A 23,204-nucleotide genomic window follows, 5' to 3' on the forward strand; every position below is an offset into this window, starting at 1 on the left:
ATCGTCGCGCACGATCGCATCGATCGATCGGCGCGTCGCGGTGCAATTAAACGAATCGTGACCTAGATCTTAAACGACGATCGTGTGTACACTATCAAAAGTAAGACTGGCTCGGTGGACTGACGCGACTTTTGACCCCGTGCTTACGGTATCGCTCAACCTTTTTCATGCTCAACAAAGAGATCGTTGTCCTCTCATCCGCTAGCGCGAGGGAGGGTAGGATCTCTCGACCTACGACGTGAGACTCGTATCGAAATTCAAAAAGACGATGACAGAGCGCCACGTGGGAACCAGAACGGCGCGTCACGATGCACCGTGTGCCACATGAATATCGCTTTGATTATGTGCGTCGCTTTCGTTTGGACGTAAATCTTGAAGTGAGCGACAGGAGAATAGATTTAAGTACTGTTTTGAATAACGATATTACTCGTTTTCCTCAATCTTTCCAGTTTATTTTCTTCCTCCTGAATTCTAATACATGCGCTTTTAATACGTACTTCGCGAGGAATAAACCTTGTAACGGATTTACTTCCTTTGTTGCCAATCAGAACCCTTTCACAAACGAAATCCAAGACGATAGCAGCGATAGCACACGTGTGTGGGAACCGGGATGGAAATAACGGCGCGATATGCATGATCGCCGGTAGCAATACATGTGTATGCAAATGTTCGCTCGCATTCGTTTACATATGCAAAACATATAGCAATAATGAAACGAGAATTCAAGGCGGCAGAGATTTAAAAACTCGCAGATGAAAAAATTGAATATCTTTACATAATTCTTATAATGAGAGTTTTATAATTCCAAAAGTCAAGGTTCTGGACACAATATCACAAGCTACATTTTAGAATCTTATAATTCACAAAACCAAATGTCCGAGAAATTTCAAGAGATTCGAGGCTTTAAAGATTGTACAATGGCAGAATTTACAAATCCTGACATCGCTCTTCTCTTTTCTGCATACGAACAGTATTGATTCATCCATCATGATTTTCGAGTATATAACTTTGAAGTGGGTCTGCAGGGGGGAGGTGAAGGGGGAAAGATATCATAATTCCGGGTCGATTTATCTGTCGTCGGCACGAAATTCAGTCTGTCGTAACGGATCTGGCACGGAAACCGGGAACGTACAGACGAGCGAGGCAAATACGACACGCACAAACCGATATTTCGTCGCGTGTAGGTGTAGGATATTCCCGGGTTGTACAGGTTGTACATGTACGCGATACGTGATACGTAATACGCGCGTGCACCCGTATACCGTATGCGGCGGAGAAAACACTATCGAGAAGTCTCGGCACAGACGCGGCGGAGGTCTCGACAGGACCGTTAGGAGGCTTCAAGGATATCCTGCGTCTCGCGCCGACGACCAACAGGAATTATTTTATACGGAAGATCGTCAAAGATTTATTCTCGACGACATCAATTGACACCTTTTCGAAAAAGTGAAATAAAAAAATTGAATTTTTAGTGATATGTATATTTCAATAATTTGTTCATGTTTAATATATGATATGTATTTGACGATACATTTAACATATTCGATAAAATCAATAAGCAAAAAGTGTTTAGTGTAAATTCAAAAATAAGTGTTATCGAAATTTCGATAATGCGTGATAAATGTGCATATTAATTACGTTTTTTGTAAAATTCAGATATACTCAATCATCTTTAATAACATGCGTAGTTTTGATTTAGCAATAAGATGGAATTTCTAAACAGTCGTGTATATATAAATTTTCGGTCGACAAATGCCACGTGTGCGTCATTTAAGCATGATTAAGATTCGGCGAAACGTGATAAAAAATCCGGAATCATTGAAGTTGACATTTTGTGGTATATTATCATAGCGATGCTGCCGGTGAGAAGCCGGAGTCGAGTTGATCGCCGAGAGGCAATGATTGGAGAGCGGCTTGTGTGGCCTACTGGCCCAGTAAGGGGCTCCTGCGTGTCGCCCATCGCGTACTTGACGCCGATCGACCAATATTCCCTCGCTTCCAAGACTCATTACCGCTTGTAATTAAGCCGCGGTGGCACGATCGAGGATAAGGTACGTCCCTTGCGCTCGAAGTATCACGCGGAACGAATCCGACTTTGGATTGCGGAGCGGAAGGCCGCGACGTGGCGTGGCGCGGCGCGGCACAAAGAGGAACGCCTAGAACGGGTGCGCGATTAATAACGCTAGATAAAACCTCGCTAAATTACGCTCGGGTCAAGACGTTAAGAGGACAAGTCGGCCATCAATCGACGCCAACCGCTTTAATGCCTAGCAACGGCGTGCTCCAAAAAATGCGATAGTCGGCGCGCGATGCTGCGCCTCTCGGCGATAACATCACTCTCGCTTCGACGAGATCAAAATCCCGTCGTATTGACCCAGTCTGCGATAATTCTGTATTGCGATGCAGCGATTATTCGCGGCGAGTTTCAGTTGCGGTCGGCCATGAAAGAGTAAAGTGTTAACGATCAAGTGTAAACACAAAGTGACAGCGGCAGTGTCGAAATCCCTACATCGCTAATAGAATCAAACAAGAGTACTATTTTCAGACAAATCGAATATGCTAAGTGGACGTGCTAAGATATGCATCGTGCCACTTGTGTGTCTCGCGCACGCTTTTATACGACAGTTTGGACAAGCCGCCGAGCTGTGTCGAAATTACACTCACCCAAAAGTTTGTTTTCCAGAGAGATCCATAAATAATTACACCGCTTTCTTGTATCAACAGTATGTTATCCATATGGATCCCCTTCTGGGAAGACTTGGTCTAATTTGAGATTGATAATAAAGAGACCTAAACTTCGAGAGTACAAAAAAAAAAAACTACGCACACAGAAAAGGATTTTAATATTGTACTTACATTTTCTATACTATTTTTAGATTTATTAATATTCATTATTATCAGTGTGCGTATTCATTACTTCAATATTATTCCTGTGAACGCATTATTATTCATTCGGTCGCCGAATTTCTCCCGCGGTTCCGCTGGCAAGCAACACCGAGCATGCTTTCCAATTGCACCGAAACTGTTCCAAAGCAGCTCGGTAATTATTAGGCTCCTATCGACGGACAAGTGGGGGGGATCGACCGCTCCGTTTTGTCCAGAGTGGAGAGAAAGCTGGAAATTCGAGAGCTCTCCTCTCTCAGAAATCTATCGCGGCGATTTCTGACGTTCGCACGTACGTGCGGCTGCGGTGGCGGCGACGTCAAAGTAAATTACGTATAGGGTAGAGATCGCGCGCGCGCGGCGATAACGGCCGCAGCGCACACGGTATCGCACGTATATTGCACGTCGTCTGTTCCCGTTCTATTCTCACTCTTACTTTTCATTGCGCGAAACCGGATTTTGAAACTGGGACTAGCCGAGCGCTTCAGACGCACACTGTGCATCGGCGAGCGGAAAATAAGAAACAACGTCCTACAGCTCCGAGCTCTCCGCATTAACTGCATCGGTCGTGTCTCGATGGTGTCGTTTGAAGGATGATCGGCGCTCTCTAGGCGTGGTTGTCATAGTTCACGAGGGCTAACACGCGAGTCAACGGCATTCCCGACCTCGGGGTGCCGACGTACGTATCGTGAGACTCGGTCGCCTACGATATAAATACGCCTCTCGTGTTTCAAATGGTCAACAGCGGAAACGTTCTCACGGCGAAATTACTTTCTAGACGCCGTCGTCGACGCGAACACGATCTATTGTTCGTAACTGTCGTGAAATTAAGATCCTCGGAGAGACGCACGTATCACGTTTAATTCGGTAATTAAACAAATGATCAATTGTGTGACTATTGAAGAGAAATTTTATCGTCTTTTGAAGAGAAAGAAGCGGCATTTTAAGATTTCAAAGAATTCTCAAAATTATAAATTCCAAATTCTTAACATCGGATCCTTAAATTGTATGGAATCTTTTTTCAGATTTCAAGACTTTTAAACTCAAGATTCTTAATTACTAATGATAGATTTCTATACTCTTTATGATTAGAAAAGAATTATTGTAAAAGAACTAATCACACGAATACCCGAAGATCCAATATATTATCAGATTCTACCCTCTCGAATATAAATTTATTCAGCGAATCTTTACCCGTATAATTTTTGACTATTTTCCAGGGCTGCTATACATCATCGGCAACCGTGGAACAATAAGGCGATCCGTAAATCTCTGCGAAACCGCTTGTAAAATTTCGGTGCGTGATTTGTGGCAATTTTAACCGCGACTCGTAGAAAGTCAAGTGAGAGACGATTTATAACTTCGTTACACGGAAATTCACCGTGACGTTCGTTCATTTCGACGAGTTTCCTCGCGCGCGCGGTTCGATCCATCCGGCCTCTTGGTCGTCTTTGCCTATCTTTGAAACGCATTACATCGAACGTCAGCCGAACATTGAAAGGAAAACGTACAAGGTGTACGTTTAATAAGGAGATACGCCGTAAAGCCGCCGTATCCGTCGCAAAACGACTCGTAAATATCCTCCCGGACAAAGCGCCGGCTCGCAGTGTTATGCTAATTCGCGCGCGTGATTCACACGCCGCGTGGAACGACAAGCTTTGACAAATTTACAGCTATCGCTAGAAATCATTTATGTGCGTATCGACGCTGTTTGAAAAAAAAAAAATTGCGCAACGCGATTCTTTATCAAACTTGTCGAAGAAAGCCCTTGCGAAAAGGAGAAAAAGGAAATATTTGGGTTCGCCTTACTTCGCTCGAAGTAAGGCCGTACAACAAAGAGGCGATATTGGCCTCTTACGTATTTCTGCGCCTTGTTTACATCACTGTTGAGAGCGTAAATTGGACACGAGCGCAAGAACGCGCCGCGAGTTTCTCCCGACAACGATACACGATTTGTCACTTAAGTGTCGCTCGCACAATAGAAAGCAAGGGAAGATTCGACTCGCGAGCGAAGATTCATTTTGTACTTGAACTTGCGCCGGCCGCGGGGCCAGTTCTCCGCTTTTTAAGCGGCCGAGGATGATCGTGACGAAGGGCGTGGGAACGTCATTAACCCTTTCCTTGCGGCGCGGCGCGGTGTGCGAGTGTGCCTTGCAAGTGAGATTTTCGTGCGAGACGGCAAAGGGATGCATGAATTTTATAGCAGATAATATCTTCCCTCATCTGGCTCTTGATTCTCTATATATAGTCACAACTTCAAATGATAAAAACATACTTACAATCAAAGATCGAGGACATAATCGCTAATAGATTAGGTTTTCGATATTTGATTTTTATCTTATCTTGCAAATTGCATAAAATTGAAGGTAAAAAATTTTAATATAATTTTAAAGCAATTGAACCATCTGTGTTGCTCATAAAGTATTTTATAAATATGTGGGAAAAGCATCGGTGAGTCTACATTCGCGAGTCTACGTCCGAAAATTCTACGTAATTAGAGAGTGATCGTGCACCCTGCAGTTAAGATTGTTTTTATCCCAGAACACATCCTAGGGCTAATATTACCCTTCAACCGGTAATGTCCACTTTTCAGACTAGCATACGTTTCGCATTCTGGCCACTCGGTCGACCTTTATAATTACATCGGTAAAGTACGTGATTCTGCTGCACTAAGTTCACTCTGCCTGTAATCAGATAACAATTTACATGGCAAGTGTAATGACATGTGTACATGTGAGCGTAAATAATACAATTCAGCGCATCTCGCGGACGGAAGATCAAAACCGGCGAAGATTCACGCAGACCTGTGATAATAATAAAGTATAAATAGCGACCGTAGAAATATTTTGCTACCAACTTATATACGTTAACTCTCTGAATAAGCATTATTACTCGGAACGCGAATATGAATGCAAGAAAAATCCATGTTCAATTTCCATAAAATGTAACGATAAACTTTATTTAACTGGCTATAATTACATGCAATTATTGGCTTTAATTAATTGACTATAATTCATAATATATTGACGATAAAAAAATAATTATCTATTTAACTTTATAATATATACGAGTGTGTTCCAAAGTAACTAACTTGGACGTCAATTTTGCACATTTTCCGCATAATCTACAAGACTTCGTGCAGCTTGCGAAATTACAGACTTGATTCGGTTTAGCTTGAAATATTAACTCCGTTGAACGAACGAGTGGTTTGTACCGCACGCTAAGCCGCATTCATTAACGTTGCACATAATAAGAATTCCTTCCCGCTACAACGTATGAAAGTCTTCAGGTGAACGATGTGTCCCTTGTATCGCACATTGTAACTCGCGCTTTCCATAGTCTCCGTACACGCGAAACACAGCGACGAAGCGAGCGGAGCGAGCGTTTTGCCCGGACGAGATTGCAAGTAAGCGCGTGTTCTCGGCTTGACGCGCGATCGATAAAGTAATGACGCACTTGAGAAAGTCGCTAAATTGCAAGTTGCCGTGTAAATTCAGCAAGTTCGTTACCACGGCGAGAATCAGCCGTGACCAACACCCTCGTCGGCATTGTAAATCCGAATCCTTCGATACGCAATAATCCGCGAACTCTCCGCTCGCGCAGCTGACATTTGTAGCGAGCGCGAAAACGATGTAGAACTTTTCTTTAATAATGCGCGCAATTTCTAGAACACTGGCATGTCTAACTGCTATCTGCAAAGCATCGTTAAATGTATCTGCAATATTACGAAAGTCATTCTCATTGTTTCGAGCGTAAAACATGTGAGATCTTATAAAGATCTTATAAAGATTTCGCATTGGAGATTTTAAATACGCACAAAAACAGAATCGCGTGTTTCGCGCGATCTGAACTCGGAGGCGTCGGCCGCGTCGTTCAAGAAAACAACGATCTCGCATTCAGGTGAGAGAAATAATGAAAAGTGGGCGAGATTGTGCCATTACCGGCTCGTAAAATACTTTGTAGGTGGATTGGATTGACGACGTGAATGTGCATACGCGCCGTCGCCGCCGATGCGCGCGGGAGCCTCGTTCCACTTTTGTCGCAAGCGATTCCGCAAGCGACGTTATAAAACGTGCGCTCACGGCGATCAGTCGCGTCTGTATAACGAGGATCGTATGTGAGCACATGAAGCATAATGAAATACGTGGTCCATCTCAGAGAAACTCCTGGCGCGCACACGCGCGTGTTACTCCGAGAGTAGATCCTTTTAATTGAAACTTTCAAATCTATCCGAATCGAGCGCGTGCGCGCGCGTACGCCAATTTCGCCAGACGGCCTTTTCGCGCAAAGCCGCTGAGGAGCCGGCGAAGTGAGTGGGAGACTGATTACTGTCATTACGTGGCTCGTAAATTGAAAATTTATCTCGCATTTCCTCGCGATGCGGGGACGGTGAGTAACGGCGATAAAAGCGGGCGCTGAATGATTTGCATTGCGGCGAGTGCATTAGCGACGCCGCGTGTGTGTTTTACGTACCGTGCCATTTGCGGAATTTAATTCGATGTGCCATAAAGCAGTCCGATTTTTAGAGCACTATAATTTAAATGTAACAACCCGAGCACCGGTACGTATTTGCAAGTCTACGATCGATAAGCTCGACGCCATTAATAATCGTTGGAGCGTTTAACGGATTCACGAGCACGCCGTAGAACATTAATTAAGACTATTTTCACCACCTGCTGATTGCAGAGCGCGCATTAATAAAATTGGCACGAGCAACGAGATCAAGTCGCATGAGTGTCCTCGCTTTTCCAGCCATCGGCGACTCGCACTACTGCCGGTATAATTATTTCTAATCGATTTAGAAAATGTGCAATCACAAAGTATCGACAAAGTGAACGACCGATTTGTTTAGTAAACAGATTGTTGTTATTTTTATTGGCAGAATATTTTCCGGATGCAAATTGTAATTGAGATAAAAAAAGTGCATAAGAAATTTAAAATTTACATTATGCAAAATCAATACATTTTACTTTAATCAAGATGCTTGAATTATTGAATTAAGAATGTCGTTAATTTCAAAGCATTATTTATTTTAATATTATTTGGAGCCAATAAATCAATAGAAATTAATGGTGTGTCGGATAGACTTTTCTCGTAGAATTTTTATATGTTAAATCTCAAAATCCGGAATCGTTTAAATCATTTTGTCATTCTCATTAAAATATGAAAATCATTTTATCTTGATTATTCGAAACTGCGTAGATACATCAGCGCACGACAAGTCGGAAGCGGTCACTAATTAACGGCCGTAAGCCCGAGGTCAAACGCGCATCATTATTAGCAGAACCCAAGGACTGACGGTGAGAATCGCGCGTGCTTTTACTTCCGGTCGCGCCGCGGGCTTTTTTTCCTCGACGATCTCTCTCGACCGAATGCGGGAGTCGCGAGTCAATTAATTAAGCTTCAGTCGATTCGCGGGCGCGCACTGACTTACCGCGTCCTTACTTTTCCAGCCTACGGGTTGGCGTCGACGCAATTATTTCTAATCACTTTAGAAAATCCCCCGCTGAGCGCGTGGTCGATCGACGATGACGATTGGCCGTGTGTGTACCATCTTTCTAGGCTGTCCGACCTCCGCTTTCTGACGCGCGTCAGAGTTTCCTCGTCTTCTCTAGCTTGACCATAAACGGACGATGTCTCTCGCCGACGATAGCAATGATCGCTCGCGGTGCTGCGATCAAGTCTCATTTACAAGATTTTGTACGGCGGATAATTGAGACGATGATACGCTAGTCGTGAGCGAAACATAAACACGATATTCTCACGTTTAAGGTAGTCACACTTTTATTACGTTTAATATATATATATAGTATATTTATGTTGTCAAAGCACTTCGTAGATCGCGCTGTTAAAAAACTTTCGAAATTTTCGCAATTTTAAACTTTTCGCAATTTTAAAACTTTCGAAATTGTGATTTCTCATTATTGTGACGACCTTGGTTCATTTCCCTCGAAAGTTTCAATTGTAAGAGTGAAACGTACGTATGCTCGAACCACTCCTACGGCCTCATAGATAACCGGTGTCAAGCGAAGTACGTCGTCGGCGATCGTTCCTCTTCCTACGTTCTTGTTTTTCCCGCGGAATCTAGCGTAGGAGAAATTACCCGCACGTACGCGGCACTTCGAAAAGACAACCGACACAATCGTTCTCCTATTAGCCTAGTTAACACTGGGAATGGGTCGGAGAACTCTCTCCCTCTTTCCTTCGGCCCACGTTATTGTAAGGTCAGCGAACGAGGAAGTCGCGATGAGCGAGGATTTTTGGAGGATGTTACGTAAAAATGAGTCAACACGCTAAATGCGTAAAACAGTATCGCACACCTGGCTAGATTCGTAACGCGAACTTCTTCGTTTCGAATTCAATTAATATTAATATAAACACTATCTAAAGTATGAAAATTTGCGTGGACTCGAGATACACATTGCATACATAAATAATTTTACGCATCTAAATATTCGAAACTTGGATTGCGAAAAAGCGAGCAACGCATGAAATTTTCAAACTCAAAATATATATCGCGCGCGCAAAACGCTATTTCTACGAGGGAGGAAATGATAAACGAATCGGGTAATTTTCTCCTCTACCGTCTCTCCGTCACATAACGCGTTTGGAAAAGACGGTTACTATCGATCAATTACGCGCTTGATGCACTCGCCGCCTGCGCCCGTAAAATGCTTTTACCGTCCAACTTTCCTTCGGGATATGTGAAAGATCCACGTTCGAGTATAAGAGTACTGTTAAAGGTCGACTATAAATAAACCGAGAATATACCGACGTAACTGCGTGTGCGGGCGCGACAAGAACTGATCGCATACATGAAGGCCGTATGCTGGAATCGCCGGGCTTATCAAGTCTCGTTTCTTCCATTGCGTAGCAAAAAGTATTTTATTTGGAGTTTTTACGTCAAGTCCCAAAGGAGACTTCTCAAACCGTCGAAGAAAATAAAGCCAGGCGAAATAAGGCAAGACCGACTTAAGAGGCATGATTAATTTTCTGCAATATTACTGGCTGCGGGAACTCCCGAAAAATAATACTTCGGTAATAAATAACGTGATGGTACTTTATAATATGAATCGTACCTGTATAATTTACGTCTCACAGTATAAAAATAATCGATTAATCCCCAATTTTTGAATTATCGCAAACTAGCACAAAATTAAGTAAATTGAATAATTTTACAATAAATTATAACTTTATATTTGAAATAATCCTTACAAAATCGTGGACCTTATTCTTGCCGCGAACTTTCCAGTTTGTAAATCTGCGATTGAATCATACCGAATTGTAGTATTGAGTGAAAAAAATCCACTTTGCGGTCACGATGATCGTTGTAAACAACATCTAAACGGCAATTTGGACCGTCAATAAAAGACTCCTCGTAACTACGTATTGAATGCGAATCGTAATTTTCTTTGCGCTGCCACGCTCACGTTTAGCTAATCTTTACGGTGATTTGACTGACCGTTTGATTTACTCGGCGATCAATTTCACGTCCTCGAACGATCGTGTATCATTGTTGAACTACAAACACATTTTCTACTTGTCGTGCACTTTATAACATATATCTTTAACAATTATTCATGAACTGTAAAAATTCAACACGCATTACTTATTCTGTTTTTAAAATAATTATATCTTTTTTATATTTTGTGATCATAAATACATTTCTTTTTCTACAAGTAATTGTAATAACTATACTTTTCATTGTTTGTAGATAAACGTATCGGCGTACAAAAACTATACGCGTCATTAGAAACGTAAAAAAGCATTTTTTATTGGCTATATAAAGCAGAGTGCCAGAGATGAAATTTCCCATACATTAATCATTATTACATTTTTAATCAGCCTACACAAAAAAGTCCGATAAAGGCACACACATGCTGTGCTTGGTGTTACCAGCCTTTCGTAAAAGACGCCAAACGGTACATGGATTTATATTCGATTCGCCTGAATCAGGCGTTACGCAATTTTCATGTACGGTTTCTTATCCATACATACTATAGTCCCGTTCACCCGGAGACAAATCACCGATTATTAGTAAACGATAATAGAAACGAGTTTGGTCAGCTGTTATCCCCGAAACGGGAATCGATTGGACATTGTACTCGGTTTTCTCACAGAATTTATTAATGCCGCGTCGACAATATATGGGTGCTAAGTAGCCTCAATTAATACCGTATTGAATGTGTTTACGTACCCGCAGGTGTAGCGTTTATCTGTTTTTCACCTGCTTACGTGCCACTTCTACGACTCCCGTGTGAACGATTTCACAGAGGCACTGAATAGCGAATTTTACATGAAACTCTGAACGCATGAATCGCGCAGTTCAAAACGTTAAAAATAAAAAAAAATTGAATAGTTTTTAATATCCTAATATTTTTATTATAAAAAAATTAACCATTTTGCATTCTTTTTTTTACTTTTTAAGAGATGAGCGCGATTACGCTCTTAGGACTTAGGCGACCTTTCCTCAAGACGCTAATTTTGATTTCTAACGTAATTTACGAGATATACCGTAGTAGAGTCGTTTTGTGTATGAAGCACATTGCATCGCGACCTGGCGCTCGCTTTCATCCCCCACGCGATCGGCAGTTAACGACGTTAAACGCCGCTGCATTGTGCACAATGAAAAGGTCGCTTTCCCGACGTACCTTCTAGACGGCAAACGCAACCGAAGGTCCGAAAACCCGTCAAGATAATTAAGTAGATTGCCATGGAAATTAGATTAAGCGAGTTTCTCGCGAGCGGCGACACACAATCCAGTTTAATTGCCTGGCATTGTGTCGGGAGTTAATGATTGCGCTCGCGGTTGCCTTCCTCGGGATACGCCACCGCCAACGTCGCTGAAGACAAGTTGCGACTTTAATTGCGACGCGCGTGAAACACGGAAAGACGACGCCATGTCGCGGGGTCGCGAAAACGAAACGTAATAATGCACCGAGCGACGAGAAACTGCGCTTACGTCGCTGCGACGAAACCGCATTACGCAAATCAACTGGAGCGCGTTATGTCGTAACAACTATAATTTTTTTTTTTTCATTCTCATCCTCAAAAGGTGGCTTCCTAATTCAGTGCAAAGAGTTAAGAATGATTTCTTCTTCAAATAAGGCAAAAGTAGCAGAGTACAATTTAAAGCAAATCTCAGTTTTAATCTAATCATTTTCGCAATAATCTCTACAATGTAAAATCTAGCTAAATATCACCGGATTCCGCATTGCGTAGCATGGTCTATATATTCCGGAAGGCAAAGAGAAAGAAAGAGAAAGAGGAGGAAGAATACTTCGAGATTAATGCAACACATTAGCGAGAATTGTTGCGACTATACACAAGGTTGGCGATCACCTCTCTGGCCTCGAGGTCTCACGTTACATTATCCCCAGCCGTTTGAACCATCCGGGATGGTAATTCCGCGTTATTTCCCGAGGTCGAGGTCGCGGCAGACCTCTCGTCGATTCGTGCAGAAAAGGAGACCATCGATCTCCGCCGAATAAATCGTCGGGGACGGTCCCGTCGTGACGAGATGACGCGGTAAATCATCCGGGTTCTCAGGGATTCAAAGAGACTATCTTCCTCGTCGACTAGCTTTAATGAAGACCCCGTTCGCCGATATTAGCGCTATTATTGCAGCGTTATTATAAGCGCTGTGTAGCGGAGAGTCGGGATAAATGTTTTTTAGACGATAAAAGGCTCTTGTTATCGGTACAAATAGAAATCTTTGAGTCATCTATACGTAAGGACAAGTTAGAAAACAAGTTTCGCGATCGACTCGTCAATTAAACCTAAGCACGATCGATATATCGTATCGATCAAACGGAACAAATTCTACAGCTACAGACAGAGATGCATCTAAACGGATTTAATTGACTCTAATTGCAACGCATGGCTCTAATTTATTTTGTAATATATTTATTTCTCTAACATTTCTTGCATATTCTATGTATTTCTTATTTTTTTATTCATTTATTGCATGATTAAAAGAAAATTTTTAATATCGATAAAAAATCTATTATACTTATATTACTAAAAATTAAAGGTCTATTGATGATGACACTAGTTCTACAAATTAAAAGAAAAACCAAAAACTATAATTATATCAAAATAAATAAAATTTGTCTAATAATCTATCACGCTAATCAAAAATTCAAAAGAATAAAAAATGAGCGATCAGACCGCTCTTCCGAAGCTGCGATCTTCTAAAATTAGGACTTAATTTTTCAAGACTTTTCTACATTATTCAGTTTCGTAATCCTAAGACTTGAAATTCGCAGAAACGAATTCTCTCGCTGGTCGCGTCGCACAAGAGGTCTGACCGCTCTTGACCCTCAAGACTCGAATCGAGACTCACCTTGCCCCGGCGATGATTGTCGGTCTATCCGAGTAGTCCGCTTGCTCCCGCCTAATTACCAAGGTTATCACCGAACGTGGCTCCGATACGTGATGAGGAACGGGGACGAAGAAACGGGTTTTCACTTTTAGTCCAGGCCGTTGTCGCCTCCTTCGCGTATTTAGCACACAGTTTTTCTCTTTTTCACATGCGACGATTCGCCGGCGTGCCGCCGACTATTACACACGCAATTATCTCTGTCCACCGTAGGCGGGACACGTGTATAGGCACGCGCTTCAACGAATTTCGACGCTCTTCGTCGCCAAAGGGAGAGAGCAGGCGAATATCGCGGTGTTCCCCTTCCGGGTCGAAGGGCCGGTAATCGATCCGCTTTTGTTTCCGCGACGAGGATCCCGCGAGGATCCCCGCGGCGAGACGAGGACTGAATTTCGAGACGCACGCGACTCTGACGATCAGGAGGAACGGCGACGCGCGTCGCAGGCGCGGCGGGATGCACGGTGGTCGCGCGTCGTCGGTGACGTTGCTGCGGCAGGTGCAGCCGCTGCAGCTGGCACGGTCGTCGGCTTCATACTGAAGGGGCGAGATACACGGCAGGCTCGAATGCCGCCGCAGGCTACCGCCGCACGAGCAGCTACGAGAAACTGGCTCCGCTGCCGCCGCCGCCGCTGACTGTTCCGAAAACTTGAAGCAGCGCCGGTCTCTCCTCTTTATTTCTCCCCTTAGGATCTCTCTGCGCTTCTCTCGCTCCCGTCCTACCGCTGCTCTCCACACCGCGTTGCTCTCTCCCCCCGCGTTGTGTGCCATTCGTGGTGGGGTTCTGCTCTCCGTGCGAATGGTGGGGCCATCCTCTCCCTCGTTCTCTCTGTTTCACTCCGCAGCCGACGCCGGGATCTCTCTCTTTCTCTCTCCTACCTCGTATGAGATCGCGAACGGGCCCCGAGGATATTTTTGGATTTTTCTTTCGATACGTTGTCCTGCGCCTCGCGAGGAGTCGCTCGGTTTAAGACTCGTTCGGAAGGGATCCTCTCGATAAATCCCGGCGAGAAATAACTGCATCCGCGACAATATCGAAGCGAATTCGTTTCGCAACGTCTCGGATTTAATGCACAAAAATTTTAGAATCAGATATTGCTTCAGCAATAGACGTTGTATTTTCCATCTAGATTGGAGAGCACAATTTTCCGACTGTTGCTAAGGAGAAGCCATTCTCCTTTTCTGTGATCAAGCATTTCTCGTGGTTTATCTCAGCACCTGCAACAAGATACCGCAGGGAGAATTTTGATACAAGATTTCTCTGAGAGTTGCAGAAAGTCCGTATCTCATACACACTTGAGGATTACAGCAGCAATTCTTCTACTATTTTAGAATGCAAATTATTTTTATTTTCTCTTCTGGCGAATAAAAACAAATGAAACATCCAGCGGATTTATTCAAATCCGTGAGAGGCCTTGTCACGAATCTTGAAAAGCGAGGAATGTGAATGTTTTGCTTCTGCATTCCTGAATTCATCGACACTTGCCGGTGAGAAGCGAGAGGCGCCTGCAAGAATCGCGTTAGAATTTCCACATGTCCATTTCGTCTTTTCATATCTGGTCCTGGTCGGACGTCGCGCTCGAGTCCGGCGCGACGCGTTCCGGTAGGTCGGTGACGCCAAGAACCGGACCGGCTACAAAAACGATTACGTTTCGAGAAGAGTGAGAGAGGGACGGAGAAATAGCCGGAGGTTATTGGCAGGTCCTGGACCGTAAGGCGCCCGAATGCATCGCCGAATATGGTCGAAAACATCTAACATAAGTGCGTCTGGTAACAAATCGTCGCGAACACTGGAAGTGCAAAGGTTATTAGACGTGAAGTTAAGGTTGTCCTTCCAGTTTATTTTTCTAAATAGAATCATTTTCCAGGCTAATGCTCGAGCGAGATGTAAAACGCACTGAAATAAGAAAGAATTACACAGCAACTTTCAAGTGCTATAGAAGGGCACAAAGGATGCACAAAGCGGAGAGAAAGAATCGCATCCTACTTTTGCAAAATAATTTTAATAAATATATATCTAAATATATTATTATGAATAATTGTATCTTGATTAATAATACGTAATTTATAATTCTTTCACTCCAAGAACCGCGTTTATAATTTTTATTGCCTTTTTATTATTGTTTAATATTTAAAGGTAATTAAATACTAATGAATGCTTCTTTTTAATGCTCATAAATCCTAGTCGTTGCATAAATATTTTTCAATTTGCATAAAAGTGAATGTGAAATATCAATGCGACATGTGGAATTAACTCGAAATTTTTTTAACAAAGAATTTCGGACTATAATGAAAGAAAGAACCAAAAAATGCAAAATTATCTTGCCTTCTAATAATTTTCACAACGCTGTGAAATAATTAGAGCGATCCTCGACGGCGAGGGCGACTTTTAGCATCCTCGTAGACGTTAGACCATTTCGCACTCGCGGAGCAGCGATAATTAACGATGCTTGAGTTCATGTACTTTCATAAAGCCCGGAACTTTCTAATATGCCCGGCAAGTATCTCTGTTTAAGCGTAACGAGGTACTACGTAGCTCGAATGTATGTAAGAAAACATCTTTTTCATTTTTCCAAATCAAAACAGCTATCGCGGCAGGAAAGCTCGGCAGAATCTATTCGCGTTGTCAGTTATAAATTGCTATGAATATTTGATTACTTGATTAGACTTCTAGTTACATGCTGATAGATTAATTTATACCTCTTCGTACAAATCGATCAGCATAAAATAAAAATTACTTTCTTATTTCATATTTATTTCTTATTGTTTTACTTTGTATAATTATTGACTTTTCTTAAATACAAAATTCTTTGACAGAGTACTTTGACAGTACAGTTAACTCAAAATAGATTATTTTTCCAATAGCATTTTCTCGCTCGCGAGGATAATGTTCGGCCCGACTGAGGTCGCAAGGAAATAAAGAATTTTCTAACGGCGTGGGCGAGAGTCGTTGAATGAACACCCTCTTCGCGTCTTCCAGCCCTTCGTACTCGCGCAACGGTTCTACTATACGGCTCGGCCGAACGACTTTCCTTTAAATCGGCGGGATGTTTTACGTGCCATAGATTGACATTTACAGTGAAATCCTGAACAGTGGGCGCAGCTGGTTTACCATTCGTTCAATGATGCCTTAAGGATCTACGGTACCGTGACTGAAACCTGTTTCTCTTGTTCCTGGTTGCACTGTCTATATTTATACGCATTTGCACGCGTGCGTCTACATACATACGCATACACTAAAAAAAAATTTAATGTTTTTCAAAAAATTATTTGTTTCTTTAGGCAATTATTTGCAGTAATCAAATAGTTTGTTTTATATTACCAAAAATTTTATTGTTTTTGATTAAATAATTTTTATATTTTGCTATCTAATATCTAGCGCATCATTCTTGCCAATAACTAGCTTATAAACTTAGAAGCAATTTTCAATTAAATATTAATCGCGCAGAAGTTATTGTAATATATACTTCATTATATGTAGTGTATAATTTTTACACACATAAATTTTGCAAATATCGTAAACAATTACGAAAAATATCTGAAATTAAAAAGAAATTAATAAAAAGATTTTTAATTATATACTAGTACGAATCCATTGTATGATTTAAGAAGAAAAGAGAGAAATATTTTTATAAAATGTATAGTAGAGGCTTGATAGGAATACGTACATACATATTTATTATAATGCGCACTATTTATCTCCTAACATTGACAAGAAACTTTACTTGGACGGTTGACGACATTGTTTCAGTCGTTGATTGTTGACGAGCTAGTCAAGTACATATTTTATTGTTTCACAATTGATTAATTCTCGTTTGGACATTATCATCTAGAATAATTTATTTTATTGTTTATTAAGTAAGTATTTCACGTAAATATCATTTTTCAGTTTTCGGAAAAAATTTTACGTGTTTTACATAAATTCTGACGTGTATAATAAAGTTATCTAGTTGTTAAATATACAAACGAAACACAATATCAAGAACCGTGTACAAAACATAATATCAAGAAACTTATAAATGTTCGGAGATATAATTTATAGACAGGATATTGCAACGTTGAAATTAAAAAATTGCGGAAATAATCTTACGATTTTTGTCGGACAATATTACACTTTTTTTCACAATGCAATTTATCTTTGCATTTTGTATAGGTTGTTATAATGGTGCAAATCAATAAAATAAAATAATTAATGGACTGACTTCTAAATCCAAGGTAAAAATAAAAGATATTTTAAATAAAGAAGAAAACATTTTTTACTACAAAACATTATAGACTTGTCTTATTAACTATGTATATAAAAAAAAAACTAAAAAACTTTTAATATTCTAGAAAGAACATACACAAAATATGATGATGGATGAAAATGTAGAGAGAGAACAAGATACTGTCATTTTCACAAGTGAGGAACAACAACTTTTATTAAACCAATTAAAAGAAGATGATCAACAACGATGCATTTGTCAAAGTTGTATGAAGGAAGAATTGGCAGGTGCAGCTTATAAGTTCGCTAAGGATAAAAAGAAAAAATATCCAAAGACATGGGATAAAAAAGAGAAAGCGGACGAGGAATGGCGAAAAAATTTTCTAACCGTTCACAATAATGAGATTTCAAAGTCATTTTCTTTTAATTGCAAAAAAATGTGTTCTTTACCATCAACAAGCAAACAATTATCCTCGTCTTTATCTATACAAAATATTACGTTACCAAGCTTTGAAGTACAAAATTTGGACTCCTTGATTGATAATATGAAAAAAAAATTTTTAGCATTAAACAAATGTTCAAGCACAGACAAATTGCATGCTCCAGCAAAAACCATAAAATTAAAAATAGCTGACAAAAACAGATATAAATACAAATTTAAAAAATCCGTTCTCACATTTGATGAAGAGATATTTTTACTAAATCAATTAAAGAAAAAAACTCAACGACAGTGTATTTGCCAAAATTGCATAAAAAAGGAATTGCCAATAATAGCCTACAGATTTGTCAAAAATCAGAATAAATTATATCCAGCATTATGGAATAGGGATAAGAAAGCTGGAAAAAGATGGCTAGAAGATTTTCTAACCGTTCACTATCATAAGATTTTAGTGTCATTTCCACTTCATTGCAAAAAGGAATCATTTTTAGCGTTGACGAACGAAGAATCAGCTTCGCTTTCGTATGATTCACAAAACGTAATAAAGTTGTCAAATAATGTTAAAGACGTACAACAAAAAAGTTTGGATTCATCACAGATTAGTGACATTAAAGAATAATTATCTGAAACAATTAAATTTGAAACAACTAAATTTTGAAAATAATCAACTCTTATGACATATTTCGAATCGAAAAGCAGAAAAAATTTATTCAACAAGTCAACGAACAATTACTCAATTACTCCAATCGTTATCACACATTAAAAATATGTCGAAGGAGACAGATGGTTGCAACGTTTCACTGCAAGAACTTTTGGAAACTTTGGAAAAAAAACTTCAGAACGTGTTTTCAGACGTGATTATAAACACTAAAAATATTTCTGAAAAGACAGATGATTTAGAGCAAGAAGAATAATTTAACCCGATAAAATTTTGCAACTATGACAAAGTTTAGAATGTGGACAGATATCTAATAGATATAACTTATTAAAAAGTTATTTTTAAATGCTTATTTTTTAAATATTTACATAAGTTATAAATATTATTATTAATAATATATTATTACATTATTAGTAATAAATTTAACTAGTTTAATTAATTACATTAATAGTAATAATTACATTATTATTAATAATTATATACAATACCCAAAAATTAAAAAAATAACTTTTTAAATTTAATTTTTTTAATTACTTGTACGAATGCATTTTAATACTCGAGAATTCACATGTGGCGACGGATCGAGCCTTCGACTTCCTGTCGGTGACCAAGCGAGTCACACGACATAACGCAAACCGGATACGGAATGTAATTACACATCAGTTGCACTTCTGCGGCGTTAATCTTTATCATACCAGCGTGTTAACTTTTAAGGTCACGCTCTCTCAAGCACACCGTAAAAGTGTGAAATTAAAGCAACACAAGCGAGTTTTTTACAATTAAATTTGTATACTAATTTTATTATGTATAACGGTTTAATATTTAATGCTATATACATAATAAATTGTATCACTATCATGCAAATATTAGCTACATATTTTTGTTTTCCAAAAATATTTGGAATTTTAATTATTGCTTGATAGACTACAAAGATAATAATTGTATGAAAAAAATGTATTTTGTGCCATGAAGAAACAGTTTTCAATTTCGGTTATATATTCATTTATTTTTTTGCTGAACTAAAGATTTCTACAGAGGTTTAAATAAGTTATATGAGCAGTGCAGTACAATACAAATATTAATAATAAATATTGTATTAATTTGTGAATTTTATATTCGGAGGATTATAAAATATAATGGAGTAATAATAAAATATTCATATCTTTATATTGAAATTTATCATTATCGTGAAAAGATGATGCAAAATTAATATAAAAGCTCTTCATTATTTGTGATTACCATTAAATAATATTTGGCTAAATATACAGATAAGTTTGCAACAAATGAATTCCTTCAGTCGCTTCATTATCTTTTTGCAAAATTATCTAAACTGAGGATACTTGATTCTATTAAACTATGTGTTCGTCAATATTGATATCCACTATTACCGTCATTTTGTCCATTACTTCCGCCATTTATATTGTCATTTCCATTTATGTTATTGCTAGGCGCGTTGGAAAAATATCCGCCGATATCGCCGCTTAAACCATCATTATGATCTCGGCCTGAAGACTGATCTGCAAAATATATAATAACCGTCAATCAAAGAAATGAGTGCAGATAAAAAAGAATAACTAAATAGACTAACGTACGGTTTCATAATAATTAAAAAAATTAACAGATAAAAAGGGCTAAAAGAATCAAAGCGCGGATGTCAAAATGCAAAAAATTTATTATCTGTATGGATTGATAATAATTTTTTTGTGTTTCGACATTCGCACTTTGGTTCTTACAGCTTTTTCTCTGTGAATTTGTTTTCTAATAAATAAAATTTAAATGTTTCGTTACATTGATCATAAAATTAAAACGCCATATTTAACACATCTTCTCAAATTGTCACTTATCATCCGCATTATTCCAACTCGATGAGAAACGACAATCTTATCGCGCACCTGGCCTTCCCGATTGATAACCGTTGCCGCCTCCGCTATTAAATCCGCCAAGCTTTCCCTCGCGAGGTCCACCGTTCGGATAACCGCTATTACCACCGCCACTATTAAATCTTGAGCTATCCGCGAAGCCGCTGTCTGCTCTGCCAGAAGGATAACCATCATTGTTACCATTCGGCCTGCCGGAATCGTATCTTCCGCCGGCGTTCGCTTCGCCCTCGTATCTAATTTGCGGTTTAAATCCATCCTGATCAGCCTCATACTCGACAATCTGCTTCCTACCATCCGGAAGCAAGACGTTGAACTCGCCTTGAGCGCGATCACCGTCTCTAGTCTCCGTGTGACTGTAATCGCTACCGGACTGCTCGTCCTTCACTTCGTACGAAAATTCGTATTTTGCCGGCTCCTGAAAGTTAAGTAACAGACTCTGAAATAAGCTCTTAAAACAAATTTGGTTTAATAGAAACGATCTAAAATTTGAAATATCTAGGAGATTTAAATAATTTTTGAAAAATCTGAAATCCGAAATATTTTTAAAGAAAATATTATTTTGCCATTTGCTTTGTATATTCGTCTTTGATACAATTGTATAAGACACTTACGGTGCTTTCTTCTTGCGCATTGTCGTTGTAACCTCCGCCGCCACTTCTTCTTTCTTCATTTCCAAAACTTCCGCCGTTGTTTCTGAAGTTTCCTGCGTCTCCATTTGGACTTCCAGACGAATAGCCGTTTTTATTATCATTTTCTCGATTGGGTGGACCGTAACTGCTTGATAATCCTCCATTAGCGCTACCGAATTCGTTTATATCGTTCGTTCTGGGCTCATTCGGAGGTCCATAACTGCTCGACGGCCCTTCGTTATTATTTCTGCCACTCAAGCGACCTTTGCCGTTCGTATTTTCATTTGCAATAGGTACGCCATAACTATTCGATGGTCTTCCGTTGCCTCCGTTTCCACCAAAACCATCTCCATGATTTCCGTTTGCGGTAGGTGCGCCATAAATGTTCGACGGCTTGCTGCCTCCACCAAAATCACCTCCGTGATTTCCATTCGCACCAGGTGCGCCATAGCTATTCGATGGTCTTCCGTTACCCCCGTTCCCGCCAAAACCACCTCCGTGGTTTCTGTTTGCACCAGGTGCGCCATAGCTATTCGATGGCCTGCCATTTCCACCAAAACCACCTCCGTGACTTTCATTCACATCGGGAACGCCATAGCTGGTCGATGGCTTGCCTCCACTGTCACCGCTTCTGAAAGCGCCTCCGTTATTCACATCAGGAACGCCGTAGCTACTCGATGGTTTTTCAGCATTGCCAAAACCATTTCTGTTATTTCCATTCGCGTCAGGAGTTCCGTAGGTGCTCGATGGCCGCCCGTTTCCACCGATGCCACCGTTGGGAGGGCCGTAAGAGCTAACGGGTTGTCCGCCCCCAAATCCGTTTCCTCGGGACTGACCTAGACCATTTCTACCGGCGTTTCCCCCGACGGGCGCGCCGTAAAGCTTCGATGGACCATTACCTGCGCCATTACCAAGACCGTTGAAACTTGTTGCGCCACTGTTTCTATTAACACCACCCCCATTACCAAAATCCGGCGTTCCATACTGAGTAGAAAGATCAGTTTGACCACCGTTACCATTCACGCTGGAAACTCCCGCTCTCGGAGGTAGATATGAATTGACCGGTGGTTCCGAACGCGCCACGGCCAGCGTCATGATGAATATCATTAGATTGATCTGTAATAAGAATTTTAAATCATCCCTGTTTTGTAAGAACTGATAACAAAGCTTATGAAATTCTAGAATACGCTAGATTGTAAGCTAGAAATTAACGTTCTAGAATTTATGCAAGAAGATAATTATGTGAGAGTTTTTGTTACTTTCTGTTCTTTTTGCAATTGGATTTTTCAAATATTTTACAAAATCAATTTTGATAGTCAATTTAATATTATGCAAATGCTTCTATGTGAATTTCTTCCGAGATAAATTCTTAACTCTATAAGTTTATCAAAAAAATATCTATTTGAAATCATTACAGATTTGTCTAATGTTAAATTTGTCACAAAAATAGATATGATACATTTTTTCTTATGAATTTTGAATTGGCTTTTTTTTAACAAAAATATCTAGAGTATGATAAATATATTTGAAGATTTTGTCGTACATAACAGTTCTACGTATTTTACAAGGATCCGAATATATGTTTCTTCTTACCTTTAGCATATTGACGCTTATATATTGATGCTTTCCAGCGACAGAAAAAAAAACAAATTACTCTATCCCTCCGAGGGAGACTCGCTCTCCCTGCTCTCGTTGCTACCCTTCCAACGCAGAATGATCTCGAGGGAATGACAAACACAGGGTCTGCTCCGCTCTTTATATATCGCGGGACTCATCCGCGTTTCTAGATCATAGTTTGGTGCAATCGACAAGATTTACAGCAACGTTCGATGCAAGTGTGTCACGAGATGCTATACGGGATCGACGGTGACGATGGAAAAGAGTCGGAACGGCGTATAAGTAAGCGCGCTCACGAGTGGATTTGCGCTCTATATCTCTCCGATCGCGATTCCCGTCAACGTTGCGCCGCGAATCGTTAACTCGTAATCATTCCGAGCGCTTCTAAATTGCTCCGCGTGTAGCCTTTAACAATCCCTGATGTATTATTTCATTATACTATCAGCCGAAAAAATTTGAAGATATATTTAGCTGCATCTTAAGCTTCTGACGTAAAAGAGAAACTGTTTTCCGCAC

The 23,204-nt window shown here is 40.1% G+C and overlaps 4 protein-coding genes across 5 annotated transcripts in view; 2 read left to right on the forward strand and 2 right to left on the reverse strand.

Moving 5' to 3' along the window:
• The window catches only part of ko (Stork-head domain-containing protein knockout), a 71,055-nt gene extending 57,120 nt beyond the window's left edge, over window positions 1-13,935 (reverse strand). Inside the window, exon 1 of one of the 2 annotated variants that reach the window (XM_012366304.2) lies at window positions 13,229-13,935. The gene's annotated coding sequence lies outside the window, so the exon portion shown is untranslated. The remainder of the gene's footprint in view (window positions 1-13,228) is intronic. The other variant, XM_012366305.2, reaches the window with a different exon arrangement.
• LOC105671827 (dystrotelin-like) overlaps window positions 1-23,204 on the forward strand; it is a 77,473-nt gene that overhangs the window by 40,388 nt on the left and 13,881 nt on the right. The gene's annotated exons all lie outside the window — the stretch shown is intronic.
• On the forward strand, window positions 16,844-19,711 carry LOC137000477 (uncharacterized). The gene is made up of 3 exons (XM_067357065.1): window positions 16,844-17,119; window positions 17,415-17,476; window positions 17,594-19,711. Exon 3 carries the CDS (start codon window positions 17,612-17,614, stop codon window positions 18,521-18,523), a length of 912 nt encoding a protein of 303 aa, XP_067213166.1. The 5' UTR covers window positions 16,844-17,119; window positions 17,415-17,476; window positions 17,594-17,611; the 3' UTR covers window positions 18,524-19,711.
• On the reverse strand, window positions 19,772-22,193 carry LOC105671828 (pro-resilin-like). The gene is made up of 3 exons (XM_012366308.2): window positions 21,054-22,193; window positions 20,455-20,857; window positions 19,772-20,079 (listed from the first exon to the last, which is right to left on the reverse strand). Exons 1-3 carry the CDS (start codon window positions 22,176-22,178, stop codon window positions 19,928-19,930), a joined length of 1,680 nt encoding a protein of 559 aa, XP_012221731.2. The 5' UTR covers window positions 22,179-22,193; the 3' UTR covers window positions 19,772-19,927.

This window comes from Linepithema humile, chromosome 6 (genome assembly GCF_040581485.1).
Source record: "Linepithema humile isolate Giens D197 chromosome 6, Lhum_UNIL_v1.0, whole genome shotgun sequence".
NCBI classification, from domain to species: Eukaryota; Metazoa; Arthropoda; class Insecta; order Hymenoptera; family Formicidae; genus Linepithema; species Linepithema humile.

Excerpts from the sequence above, each read along its gene's own strand:
- LOC137000477 (XM_067357065.1), top strand. The coding sequence starts at position 17,612 with ATGATGATGGATGAAAATGTAGAGAGAGAACAAGATACTGTCATTTTC.
- LOC105671828 (XM_012366308.2), bottom strand. The coding sequence starts at position 22,178 with ATGATATTCATCATGACGCTGGCCGTGGCGCGTTCGGAACCACCGGTC. Across the intron at positions 20,858-21,053 it reads ATGCGCAAGAAGAAAGCACC|GAGCCGGCAAAATACGAATT; the intron begins GTAAGTGTCTTA and ends CTTAACTTTCAG. Across the intron at positions 20,080-20,454 it reads TTATCAATCGGGAAGGCCAG|ATCAGTCTTCAGGCCGAGAT; the intron begins GTGCGCGATAAG and ends TATATTTTGCAG.